The sequence below is a fragment of the Pteropus alecto genome, unplaced genomic scaffold (genome assembly GCF_000325575.1).
Source record: "Pteropus alecto unplaced genomic scaffold, ASM32557v1 scaffold202, whole genome shotgun sequence".
In the NCBI taxonomy this organism is placed as follows: Eukaryota; Metazoa; Chordata; class Mammalia; order Chiroptera; family Pteropodidae; genus Pteropus; species Pteropus alecto.
The window spans coordinates 2,585,084-2,599,380 of NW_006432451.1; the positions used below are offsets into that span (position 1 = coordinate 2,585,084).

Below are 14,297 nucleotides of genomic sequence, written 5' to 3' on the forward strand. Positions count from 1 at the left end.
TAGGGAAAGCCAGGGACTGACAGAAGTGGATTCTGGATGCCCTTGAAGGTGGACATAATTTCATGACGATGATGAAGATGGTGATAGAACAATACAAGGTACCAGAGAAAGACATCTATGCTGCTGCTGACAGTGGATAAATAAAGGGGAACCAACGAGCAAGACCAGAGAAGCTAAAAACTTTCTCGCTGAACAAAAGTAATATTAATTCTAGTCATTCATACTTACTGCTTAGCATTTATGCCTAATTAGTGCAGCTCAATGTGTATGATTAGCACCAGATCAATTGAGTTGTGTGTTTTGACTGATCATAACAATCATAGGTACAGCTGATCTTTCTAGTGTGTTAATGCAGATTGGTCCTGGATCCCTTGTGGTAGCAGCGGTGGAATAATGATAACAACATGCACTACAAATGCTAAATCAGGTAATTTTCACAAAAGCCCATGTCTATATTCCCTATGATTCCTGCCTGTTTTACAGAAAGAAGTGGTGTAGCTTGCCCAAGGTCCTGTAGCTGATGAGCAACAGAGCAGGGATGTGAACCTGTCTGGATCCAGTGCTTAACCAGTCTGCTACTCCACATTCCCATGATGCTTTTTGCAGAGGGCCAGGTTCCCTGTTCCACTCAGCTGTGTCCCCTCTGACCCTTTTGCTCATGTCCCCTGCCCACTGCCTCCTCACCTGTATAGCTGCTGGAAGGAAGTGAGTGCTCTGGTCCTCCATTGAGCTCTGGGGCTCCTTGTGTCTCTGCCACTTCCTCTTTCTCCTCCTCTTCCCGAACCTCAGGGGCTTCCTCCGGTGGCTGCTCCATGGCTTATTTCCCCTCGGCGCCACGCCTGCAGGCCCGGTCATAGTTCTGGCATCATCTGGGTCTGAACTCAGATGGACCTCTACAGGGTGGTTCCTGTCAACCTGGGCAAAGGAGAAGATAGGAAGAGGTTGGGAGAGGCAGTGAAAAAGACAAGAGGGTGATCGGAGCGGGGCATGATTGAGGGCTACCATCTGGGGGGACAGTATGGAGGTTTCCCCTGTTCTTGCTCCTTCAGAGCAGGAACACCTCATCCCTGAAGTACCATCCCACAGTCTATACTCCTTGCATCACAAGTCACTTATCCTCCTGCCCTTTGCCCACTTGGCTTTTATGGCAGGTTTGTAGGAGTTCAGAGTAGTCTTCTTTAACCAGATAGGGTGACACACCACTATGCTACCTTTCCCTGCCTTCTCTGCTGCATCCTGCTCTTTGAGTTCCTGAGCATACAGGAGGCACATAAGAATGACCTGAGGGGCTTTTTGAAACTCTCCAGTCCCCCTGGAGATCCTGAGAGCCATCACACCTCCCAACCCCCATCCTGTCCTCACCAGTACTCAGGCCCCAAAATCATTGCTTTTCTAAGCCAACATTCTTGAAGGGAGTGGTTCCTATCCTTCCTGTGTTTCGATGTGGATAAAAGACATGAGCCCTGCCATGCTAGGCTCACAGTTGACAGAAAATCTGCAACTAGGCCCTCAGTGGCAGAGCCATTAGGTAAGGAAAGATATATTCCATCCTGTAATCTTTCCTAAGGTAAGTTACTAGGTGGTGACCCCCATGTCTGCATCATCCAGGAGGAGTCAGTTCCAAACCTCAGCAACTAAGATATCGTCCAAAAATGTCACAGTCAGAGATGGTAAGATCGAGGTAATTTGGGAGAGTCTTCCTAGCAGGGAACAGTAGGGAGATGTCTTGACAATAGGGTAGATTTTGACCAGAGGAGATGGCATGGGACTCCTCTTGGGGATACAGCATGAGAAAAGACTCAGAAGCAGCACAGTGTGGAATGGTGAGGAGTCCTGTTGTTTGGGGAGTGGGGTGCTACAGGAGAGAGGATTTGGAGGGATGGCGGGGAAGATGGGTTGTATCCAGACGTGTGTGCTTCAACTGCCTTGGCACTGGGAGTGTGACTGAATTCTGCTCCGTGCTAGTGAAGGCCTAGAAGGATTAGGAGCAGAGAATACCTGCTTTAGGGAGATTCGAGCATCTGTGGGACCCCTTATCTTGAACGTCCCACAGGCAGCTCAAACTCAACCTATCTCAACAGAACCCACCATCTTCTCCCAAACCTGTCCTTCCTCTGTAATCCCTACCTTACTGACCCACATGCCCATTTACCCACTTATCAAAACCAGAAGACAAGAATCACCTGAGACTCGTCCCTCTCACCCTGCTCTAGACTTGCAAACTTGGTTATATTGAACTCACTGGGGAGTTTAAAAAAATATGGATGTCTAGGTCCATCCTCAGAGACCCTCATTTGATTGGTTTGGGGAGCAGGTTGGACAACAGGATTTTTATTTTTAATTCCCCTGGGGATTGTAATCATTCCTTTCTATCGGGCCTTCCCCGTTCCATCTCCCCCTGCCTTAATTGGTTTTCCTAAGGCAGTTTAGAAGTTTAGCCCTAGAGTCTAAGAGCTGGGGAGCTGGGAATCTATAACTTTGGGGGTATCCTTGTTGATGTGACAACCACAGGAAGGGATTCAGTTCCCCAAAGGAGAGAGTGACATGTCAAGGAAGGACAGAGGAAGAGGCAACAGAGCAGACAATGGGGCAGTGGCCAGAGGCAGGAGAGACACACGACAGCTTGGCATCTCAGAGCCAAGAATAGGGCTGTCTTTCAGGGTAAAGCGGGCAACCTGGTCAAATACTGCAGAGTTCTAAGGGTGATAAACTGATACCGCTGGATTCAGTGACTGTGAGGTCATTGATGACCTTGTGAAACAAGTTGCAGCCAAGTGGTTGGAATGGAAATCTGGGCTCTGAAGAATCAGTGGTAGCGAGGAAGCTGAGACAGTAAATGGAGACTAATTTTTTGGTGAACATATCAGGAAAAGAAATGTATAAGAAGACACTAGATTGAGAAAGTAGCAAAGCCAGGAAGAAGTTTTTTGGAATAGAGGAAACTGAAATAAGCTGTAGATAGAGGAGAGATCTGCAGAGAAAGACAGGAAGATTCAAGGGGGAAGCCAGGGCAGGAAGATTGACGAGAGGGGAATAATTCAAGGGCACAGGATGAAGAAAGTAAAAGGAAATACAGCAGTGTGTGTCTGTTGGGAGGGAGGGGTTAAAGTTCATATGGAATGGCCTCTTTGTAGTCAATTAAGTAGGAGGGATTATTGTTTACTGAGAGTAAAAGAAGGGACTTGAAGAAAGCAAAGAATTTGGGTGGAGGCACTTTGGCAAATATGACAGGGAATTAGCTGGAAAAGAATAAAAAGAATTATAGGAAAGCTACAATAATTTAAATAGTGTGGTACTGGCACATGAATAGACAACGAAAGTGAATATAAAAAGTGAATAAATAAATGAAAACACATATGGAACTTTAATAAAAGACAGCACTTCAAATCAGAGGGAAAAGGTGGCTCTTTCAATAAATGGTAATCACTGGAACAAGTGAGTAGCCATCTGGAGAAATTAAGCTGGATTCCTACTTTACACCTTATACCAAGACAAGGCCCAAATAAATCAAAGATTTTAAAGTTAAAACAAAAACACCTGAACTATACAAATAGTCTTGAGGTGGGGGAAGAGCTAAGAATGACAGTAAACACATAAAAGTTTATGGGTTAAAAGATTATGAGTAAAGATTAATAAATTTTTTCCTTCTCTTTTAATCTCCCCCCTCTTCCACCCCTGATCTACAGATGTTGCCATCTCCCCTTAAGAACTGGATCTCTGAAGGTGGGGTGTCTCCTCCCATGCGCTCGCAGTGCACCCCCAGGGCCTGGCGTATGGGGCCTGGCGCCCCCGGGGTATGGTCTTTGGCTCCACCTGGGGTGCGAACCCAGGACCTTCTACGAGAAAAGCAGACGTGCTAACCATTATGGAGCCACCCCCAAGATTAATCAATTTGAATATAAAAAATATAAACTTTCTACATAGTAGAACCATCAGAAGAAAAAAAACCATAATAAATTGAGAAAAATATTTGCGACTTAACAAAGCTAATTTCCCTAAAATAGTTCCTACAAATTAATAAGTAAAAGACCAGCAATCCAGTAGCTGAAGATATGAAATTGTGTACAAAAAAAGTACACATTTGGCTCTTGAACATATGAAAAGATGCTCAACATTTATAGAATGAGAAATGCAAATTAAAACAACACTGAAATACCCTTTTTACAATCAGATTAAAACAAATGCTTACACGTTGCTAAGCATGTGGGAAAACAATCTCACACATCCCTGGTATAAAGGTAAATTGGTACAACCTCTAGCAGGCGAATTTGGCTATGTTTGTCTAAATTACAGGTGCACATTCCCTTTGACCCAGAAATACCACTTCTAGGTTGTAGCCTAAGCTATACTTCCACTTAAGCGAAATGACATAATATACTATGCATTACAGTATTTGTGACTAGTAAGAGGTGGAGAACAAACTAAATGCCCATTAACAAAGCACTTGATATGGCCCTTTCACCATGAGGACATAGCTAGACGGTGAACCAGCAAGTGGGCTGCACCAGACTCCGAAGCTACCATCACCTTGATCTTGGAATTCCCAGCCTCCAGAACTGTACTGGGTGGGGAGGGGGGGGGAGGGGGAAGGTTTTAAGCGGCTCTGCAAAGGGCAGGAGAAAAGGACTACCCCAAGGCTAAGGTGGGGTGACCAGCTGCTGTTCCTTGGCATCATGATCCTCATGGTTGTGGTCATCTCCCTGCAGTTTTACGTTCTCCTCTGGAAGGCCGGCAACCTCACTGACTTGCTCAGCCTGAGGATCGGCTTCTACAACTTCTGCCAGTGGAACTAGGGCACTGGCTCCCTACAGTGCCACCAGTTCCCTGAACTTGAGACCCTGGGGGTTCGTCAGGTTGGCCTGGCTCTGGCCAGGCTTGGCAGGTACAGGGCCCTGGTTCTCACTCTCTTTGTTCTCCTGCCTCTCCTCCTGGCCCAGTGCAACAGTACAAGGGGGAGTGGCAGCTGGCAGTGGGCTTCCTGGTGACAGCCTCCATGCTGCTGGCTGGAGACCTGGGCTTCTTCCTCAACTACGCCTGGAAGTGGATCAGGTTCTCCCTCCTGGGGTCTGGGATTTTAGCTCCAGGCATGCCCAGGCCTTACTCATCCTCTTGTTTACAGCCGCAGTTGTATTCCCTCAGAGGGCAGAGAAGGACAAGAGCAAGCTTGAGAGCTGCTAGTCTTGTCTAAAGGCTCACACGACTGTAAAGGTTCAGTCTGAATGATGCTCAGAAAAGATGCCAGAGAAGTCATGGGTTGGTATATCTTGTCAGCCATCCTGTTCCATAGCTAATGGTGAGACAGGCCCCACCGCTGACGGGGTGGGGCACCTGGAGTCAAGGAGGCTAAGAAGCAGCAAGGGTGGCTGGGGCACCTGCAGCTTCTTAGTATAGGGCTATCTGTCCTTTGGGGCTTCTAAGGTTCTCAAGGACACCCTAAAACCATGTAGCTCATTGTCACAAGCATTCCTACTTTAATTAACTGATCCGAGCAAGCCATTCCTACTTCATTTTCAGTATGGTGGGGAGATACAGATTCCTGTCATGGGGCCAGGAGGATCTGCCGAATTCGAAACTAAAACGTAGCGAAGGCTTCTGGCAACAAATGAGAAACAATGAGAGAGGGCACCTCAGTATCTTTGAGGCCCTAGGTTAGTAATCTTCCCCCTCCTCCTCTGTCCCTGGTGGGTGGGATGTGATGAGCCCTTCCCCGGTGACACCACTCCCAAAGGCCCAGGAGAGATCTCCAAGGGAGTCACTGAAGACAGAACACATGGGCTTTGGGCTTTGCAGGTACCCTGAATAAGTTTCCTGGATCTGAAGCCAGACAGCACAGAAGAGTCAGCTGGCATCATTCCAACAGTGGGACCTGGGAATTTGGGGGCAGAACACACCAAGTCCTGGGCAAGAAGGAAGGTGAACAAGACTGTATGGTTTCACATGCACACAAATGCTGCATCCCTTCACTGCTTAACCCAGAATTATAAAGGATACAAGTACAACAACTCGTGCGTTGGGAATTTTGTGTATTTTTCAGCACCTGTATATTGGAAAACCTGTACAGCAAAAGGCAGCCTTATTCTATGCCTGTCAAGAGCCACAGTAAATACAGAGGCAAAAAATATGAAAATAAATAAATAAATAATGATATGGAAACATGAATTCTAGACAGCCACAAAGAAGAGTGATAAAGTTTATGGACTGGTAATGGAAGTCAAATACACAGGTAAGAAGTTCAGAGGTAACCACTAAGATACCATAAATAGAATGAATAATTTCCAAATTATTATAGTAGAATGGGAAAACTTACAAGTCATATAGAACTCTAGTTTTCTAAGAAAAGTCTCACAGGCAGGGGACTATAGAGACATAAAAACTAAATTCTACATAGGATAGTGGACTGAATCCTGGAACAGAAAGAGGGCAGTGGTGGAAAAACTGCTAAGTTCCAAGTAAATTCTGCTTAGCTGAGTTAATGGTATTGTACCAGTGTTCGTTTCTTAGTTTCCGTAAATTTATGATTACATAAGACGTTAACATTAGGGGAAGCTGGATGACTTTAGAAGGAGCCTGGTCACTATGGCATAGCAGAGCTGCGGAATGCCCTGGAATGGCTAACCCTGGAATGCCCACATCCAGACTACCTGTTAGGTGACAAAATTAAAACTCCTGTTTTACAAGGCATTGTTTGCCAGATTTCAGTTGCATGCAGCTCAACACAATCCTAACTGAAATAGCAGGATATAAGAACACTTAGCTAAAGAGGAGAGTGGGACTGTGGGGAAGGGGGTGGTGACAACACTGTAAAAGGATCTTGGCGATCACCAAGAGCAGTTTGTGACTGTTGTGGTATATATTAAACTCTCTTTAAAAATTAGCTGTTATCCAAATAACAAGGACTAGAGACACTGATTCTTCATGTTCTGCAGGACTGAAAAATCTTGAGGTGGAGGAGGCAGGGCCAGCTCAGGGGAGAGAGACCCTCAACAAGGCCTATCTATGGCTGAAGGGCTACAGGAGGCTTCCGAGGAGTAGCATCAGAAGGATGAGCAGCATGGGGACAGAAGCATCAGACAATGTGACTTCTAAGAGCCATGAGCACAGACGGATGAGACTGATTAGAACAAACTGTTTTTGAATCCGTGTAGCTTGGTGTCAGCAGACACAAGGGGAAATGCATACCAGGCTGTGGCGATGAGAGCCAGGGAGAGGGTGACATGAAGATTTGGGGGTTCCCTCTCAGCAGGTAGAAAAAGAGAAAACTACAACACTGCCTTGTATGGATACTTGACAAGTATTTTCTCACGCATTCCCCCGTATCCTCTGAGTGATGCTGGGGAGATGGGACAGAGTTCCCTGTCCGGACTGAATCCTGGAAGGAGAGGAAAGAGCTGACTGAGCTCCCACTGCACATTGGGCACCCACACTAGGCTCTGTTCAATCCTCACAAGGATTAAGCCTTGTGAGGCAAGCCCTGTGAGCTCCCATGGGCAGATGAGGAAAGTGACAAAAATCCCAGGCCTGCCGAGCCAGACAGGGTGTCTTCTCAAATACACTAAAGGATGAAGTTAAAGACCACAAGATTTCAGACACAGTGGAGTCAAGCCGGGCCAGACCTCGATGACCTGTGGTGCTGGGCACCTCTGACACCCCTGAGGCTCAGTTTCCGCTTCCGCATACCAGCTGGTAGGTTATTTCACTATGACCAGGGTTACTGTTCTTAGTTTCTGGGGGTGTACATGGTTGCCTCTTGGGATCAGATGTGGTTCTGGGCTCTGGTGAGAGTTTCGGATTTGGGACCATGATCCCTGGATTCCAGGCAGTGTTCCTCCCCAGCCTGGAGTTGTCTCTTCTGGCTGCGACCTCTTAAGGACACCAGCTGAAGGAAGAGGGGAGTTACAGTCTGGTTGTTCTAAAACCCACACGCATCCCTTGGGCTGTTTCATATTTACATGTAACCAATGTACTGCACCCATTCCTGCATTTTGCCAGACGCCATCCATTTTCATACAGCCCTGATTATTCCATCTACAGCTGAGGTCTGCCCATCTACCCAGTGCCAAGGCTGCCCCACCCCTACCACTGTTCTCAGCTTGTCCAGCCAGAAGCCACTTTGACACCCACCACGGCCCTCCCCCACATCTCCAGGCCCAGAGGATAGATTTTCACAGGTAGCTGCCACCCCACACACCACTATCCCTGCAATGAATTCTATTCTCCTCGTCCTTTTTTTTTTTTTTTTTTAGGTCTGGCACAAAAAATAGCACACTCTGGAACTAGGCTTAACTTTTATGTGGCTGAGAAATTTTGGTTTTCACTATTGCCCCCCAACCCCAGCACTTTGCCAGAGCCTGAAACCCTCTGATCATGTAATAGCTTCACCCCACTTAAGAGGTTGGTACTGTCTTCAGACAGGGCAAGGGTCCCGCAGCCAGAATGAGGGAGGCCTGCTCTGTTGACACTTGGATAGAAAGTAGAGTCTCTAGCAAAAGAATTTCTTACAAAACAAATGCCTGGACTACTCCCATTCTGGCGTGCACATATGCACGCACACACAAACCTGCAGTGCACATGTGGCCCCAGTGCTCCCATTCTAATACCCACTTCCTTGCCCCAAGAAGAAACTCAGAACTTTAGGGAACTAAGGTAGGGAGAGAGCAACAACTCCATTCACTTCCCATTGGGCAGGTGAATTTCATGGGCAGAGTGAGTTAGGAGTTTAACCCAAACAACCCAGAGTTCTAGAGAGGCCTGATCTGGGGCCTGAGTAACCTTAATCCTTCCCATTAGGTCTAATCGTCCTCTAGAAATGGAGCTTCTTTGATGGCCACCAGCAGGCTGTATGCTGAGTGGGGTCAGTCACTGTACCAGGATCCCATTTACCACGTGGCGCAGACTGATAGGCCTCTCCCTGTACCAGAGCCCAAGGTTGGTCACAGCTCCAGAGCCTCAGGCTGACCACTTCCATCACAATGGTATCGGCTTCCCTTCTCCAAAGTTTATTACATACCAGCTTCTATGTATACTGACATATCTCATCCTTACAACGACCCTAAGAGGCACTATTATCCTCATTTAACTGATGAGAAAACTGTGGCAGAGAAAGAAAGTAACTGGCTCCCTGTCACACATTAACTGAAAGAGCAGAATTTGAGTCTAAGCAGATTAGCTCAAGTCCTAATCACTATGCTGTGTACCGAACATGTGGTGCTGGGTAAGACTGGACCAGAAGCTGGTATGTCCCTGCCCAGCTAGGGCCCCAGAGGTCTGAAAGCTGCTCTTAGCCTCAGTCTGGAGCCATCACTGCTGAATCTTCTGTCTAGCTGCCAGTTCCTAACTGTTTCTGTCAAGAACATCCTGGTCAAAGCCCTCTAGATACTCTCTGCCAGAAGATAACCCATTATATGCTAAAGACAACAATGGGCTCTGGTCCCTCGCCTTTTTCTCCAGCCCCATCCTACTCGCTTCATGTTCCAGCATCACTCCCTGAACGTAGAGGCTCACAGTGGCGTCAGCCTGGAATGCTGCTCCCTTTACTAGCCAGGGCCTACTCTCCTTCAAGACCCACCTGCACTTCCTCTTTCAGAAAGCTCTCCTTGGCCAGTCACATTCCTTTCCTTCCTGCTGCAAGCCTGACCCCGATCCTCCAAATCTGCAATCATTGTGTCAAACTGCAATGTCTGTTAACTGGTCTGGCCTCACCATGTTATCGGTCTCCCAGGCAATGTCCTGTCCTGCTGAGGTAGGTCGCCAGTGCCTGACACAGTACTTAGCATTTAGTGGGTGCTCAACATACACTTGCTGAGTGAATAAACAAAGTAAAAACATGAACCTTTGTTATACTGTTATTAGTCATAGCATTTGCCACTGTATCAATTCTCATGTATTAATGTCCTTGAAATGCAATATTCTATACAAGTTAATTCCACCAACTTCTGTGTCAGGCCTGGGTTCAAACCCCGCCTCTGCCCTCCCTTTCTGTGATTAGGGGAAGACACTAACCCCTCAGAGTTTCTCAGCCCTAAAATTGCGATACTACCACCTAATCTGACTGGCTATTGTGAACATTAAATAGCCACACAGCAACTTCTTAATAGTGCTGGGTATACAGTTAAGTGTCCAACAAAGAGGGAGTGTAGCTGCTGCTATTATCATCATTGTTGGATCACTTTAGGGGATTATATGGACCAAGTGATATTCCAGGTCTAGAAATGTGATAGCCTACTGAAATTCTAGGGACCCAAACAAAAAGAATTTCCCAATTCCTTGCCTTACAATCAACTGTGGGAATAGAGAGAACTGACAGAAAGCTCCCTACTCCAGCCCCTGCTTCTCTGTCAGAGAGATGGGTCCAAACACCCTCTTTCACTTCTTTCTCACCCCCTATCCCTGCCCTGCAGTTGACCCTGTTGCTGCCATTTCCTCCTTCCCCTCCACTGCAGGGGGATGAAGGTCGGCAGCCTCCAGATAAAGGGCAGAGGTTGCCCCATGTCTCTGGCAAGCGTTTTCAAGATCAGCAGTGAAGGAGGCCATGCAAGAATGGGCCTAATGGAGTCTCTCTCAAGCTTTCCAATCAATAATTAATCTGGATACTGTCCCAGTGCCCTGGTTTTCCAGACCAGCAACTCCACAGTGCTCTCTGCTCACCATTTGCCAATCCAAGTCACCCCACTCCCTTCAAGGCACACAAGAAGCCTGTGTGGCTGGAATGGATTCACTCTAGCAGATAATCTGAAGCCAGTCCCTAGGAGTGGCTTGGGAGTTGGTTTTGTTCAGAGTGCTAGAACCAGAGAAGTCACCTTTGCCCCTCACATTCTACAATTCTTCCAGTTCCACCAAGAGTCAGCTCCATGCAGTGGAGTTAAACTAAATCAAAGGAAAAGCTGGCCTCAGGGAGCTAATGAGAATGTGCCTGGAGAAGAGATCTGAGTGAAAAAGAAGACTCTTCAGCAGGGATCAGTAAAGAGCCCTGAGTGTGTCCACCACCTACAGAAGGGGAGAGCACCAGCCAGCAATTCTCCTGGCCCCAGCTGCCTCTGAGGACTGAAGACTGAGGAGATACTAAAAATCTACCGTTTTCACAAACAATAGAATCTCAACAATGTCAAGACATGCACATAACTCACAGAACTAAAAGTAGGAAGACATGGTCCAAAATGTTAATGGTTCTTTTTTTCTCATGGGGTGGAGTTATAGGTGATTCTAATTTTCTTAACTGTATTTTTCTGTGTTCTCCAAATTCTCTCCCCCTCCCTCCCTCCCTCCCTCCCTCCTTCCCTTCCTCCCTTCCTTCCTTCCTTCTCTCTCGCTCCTTCTCTCTCGCTCGCGCGCGCTCTCTCTCTCTCTCTCTGCGAGGCAACTCTTGGTTGACCTCACAGATTGCAAGGACCTTGCCAGCTTACAATCTCTTATTTTTTATTTTTTACGCCTACACCAGCTGGTCTTCCTAGGTGGTCTTCCAGCCAAGTACTAACCAGGCCCGATCCTGCTTAGCTTCCGAGATCAGGCGGGATCAGGACTCCAAATTCCTTATAATGAGCATGAGATACTTTCATTATTGGAGGAAAAGGGGGAAATGTTTCAAACTGTGTTTTGAATGAAGAAAACTGAACAATATGCTGAGAGATACTGAGAAGTCCTGCCCAGGTTCCAGAAGAGACCTAGATCTCTCCTTCTGGAAGACATAAGGGAGCTGAGGATCCCTCAGTGCTCAGAGAAGGCTTCCGATGAAAGGGCAGTTGTGCCAGTGGGCAGTGGGGTGCACCAGGAGACTCTTCTAGATACCTTATCAAGACCTCAGGTGCTATGGCTGCTGATGCCATAAATGCCCTTCCATTCTTCTTCTGGTCTCTGCCAGCTGTTTTCATTTACTCATTCAACAAATATTTGTTAAGCACCTACCATCCTATGCCAGGGTACATTAGTCAAGAAACTAACACAAATACATAAATATGTAGGATGACCAGGGCTCTGAAGGACAAATGCTGAGAGCAGTAGGGGCATATATGGAGCATGCTAGCTCAGTGGGGGTGATCAGGAGGGGTATTCTTGAGGATATGGCTTTTGACTGAGAGGGAGGCTAGTAGGGTTACAGGGCAATGGGGGAATAAAGATGTGAAAAGGCCCTATAGAGGGAGGATGGCATGGACCCTCTGAGGGATGGAAAGAAGGTCTGTGTGGCTGGCATGCAAGGAGGGCAGGGACGCTGGTTTAGCTAAAGCTGGCAATCACTCAGGGCCTCAAAGGGCATTTAAGGATGTGGGTGTTTATCCGAAGAGCAGCAGAGAGCCTAGGAGGTGGTTATGAAGAAGATGTGCAGTATTGGAGGTGCATTTACAAAAGAATTCTTCTGACTGCTGTGGAGGACGGATTGGAGATGATTTCAGCTGGACTCTGAGAGCCAGGGTTACAGCAAACCAAGCTGGGGTGTCAGTGGGCAGGAGAAGGCAACCTCCCGGAGCCCTGGAAGGCTGGGTCTGGAAAGCAGCTGCCTATTCCATTCCTGGGAAAGTCCAGGCTGAGGAGCCAAGGCACAAGGGTCTTATGCAGTGGAGTGCTTCTCCTGCGTCCAATTTGTGCCCTCACTGAGTAAAACATTAGGGCAGGATTAGAAGATCTCTATGGCCTTTTCATGCTCTGACCTCCCCTGGCTCCAGCCTCCTAGCACTGTTCTGGTCTTAATGATTCCCAGCTGTGACACACACCTATCTGGGAGCAGAAGTGGTATCTGGCACTGGATGGCAGGAGGCCAAGTGACTAAATAGCTATATTTCTAGGCCTGACAACTTAATCCAAGCCCTCACACTTCTGACATACAGCTCTTGTGAACAGCACACCAATCTGTGGATCAGTAACCCTGCTCTAGGAGCTGTATGGTTACAGGGCATGGACTAGACACCACTATTCACACCCTTTTCTTTTTAAACAACTACCCATCTCAGTAAATGGCAACTCCAACTTTCTAGTTGGTCAGGCCAAAATGTTGGAGTCAGCAAACCCTGTTGGCTCTGCCTTTAATAAATACCCCCAATCTAATCACTTCTCACCATCTCCATTTGCTATGATCCTCATCCAAGCCAACATCATCTCTTGCCTGGATTATTTCAACAGCTAACTGGCTTCTCTGCTTCTAGCTTCATCCCAACTACTCTCCACACAGCAGTCAGAGTGATCCTTTTAAGTCATATTTTGTCCCTCCTGTGATCAAATCCCTCCAGGAGCTTCTTGCCTTTCTTTACGCTGGCCTTCGAGGCCTTTCAGAACTGCTCCTACCTTCTACTTCCTTCCTGGCATGTTGCCTCCTTGATGGTCTTGAACACAGCAGGCATATTCGCCTCAGGGTCTTTGCAGCTGTTCCCTCCAGCTAAAAATGTCCTTTCCCCAGCTATCTATTTATATGGCTCACTGTCTCACCTCCTCAGGGCTTTGCTTAAATATGGCAGTCAACTTGATCACGGTATTTAAAATCACCCCAGCCCACCCTCGGCTACTTCTGCTTCCTTTCTCTGCTTCGACTACTCTGTAGTTCTTCTTACCGCTATCTGGAACAGTATGTTGTACATATGTACGTATATGTGTGTGTCTGAGTGCATATACACACACACACACATTCAGAGATGTATATAAACATATATACATGTACTTTTAAAAACTCATTTGTTGGATGTGGTTCCATAGTGTAGCGGTTAGCACATTTGCTTTACATGCAGAAGGTCCTGGGTTCACACCACAGTGGAGCCACGGCCATGCCACCCTGAACAAGCCCGATGTCTGATCTCGGAAGCTAAACAGGATCAGGTCTGGTTAGTACTTAGATGGGAGACCACCTAGGAAGACCAGGTGCTAAAGGCATTAAAAAAAAACAAAACTCATTTGTTTACTGTTCGTGTCTCCCAAAAGAATATAAACCTTGCGAGGCAGAGATTTTTGTATGTTAGATTAATACTGATCCTCAGGTCTCAGAGGAGGTGACTGGCAGACAGTAATTGCTCAATAAATATTTGCTGAGTAAATGAATAACTTTTTTAATTGGAAAAAAAGATTTCCATTCATGGCTCAGCCCGAAGCAGCCTCATAGGGATCATTTGTCCTCGGCCTTCAGTTTTCTACGGCAGCCAAGCCTGCTTTCTAGACCATTCCAGTCAAAAGAGGAACTCCTCAGCATTACAATAAATTGGTAGAAACGCACAGTCCGGGGACACATGGAGCTCGGAAGGAGCCTAGCTGCGGTTGGGCTGGCTCTTTTGCTAATCTGCCAGGTTACTTGGGGGACATGGTTCATTTGTCTTGGCTTCATCTTC

At 47.0% G+C, this 14,297-nt stretch overlaps 1 protein-coding gene and 1 pseudogene across 6 annotated transcripts in view; one reads left to right on the forward strand and one right to left on the reverse strand.

Moving 5' to 3' along the window:
• PPARD (peroxisome proliferator activated receptor delta) overlaps positions 1-14,297 on the reverse strand; it is a 72,303-nt gene that overhangs the window by 13,324 nt on the left and 44,682 nt on the right. For all 6 annotated transcript variants that reach the window (XM_015585915.2, XM_025043712.1, XM_015585914.2 and 3 more), the window contains one exon: positions 685-915. In XM_015585915.2, coding sequence (XP_015441401.1) covers positions 685-855 — 171 coding nt within the window. In that variant the 5' untranslated portion in view covers positions 856-915. The remainder of the gene's footprint in view (positions 1-684; positions 916-14,297) is intronic.
• On the forward strand, positions 1,788-5,178 carry LOC102879985 (annotated as a pseudogene).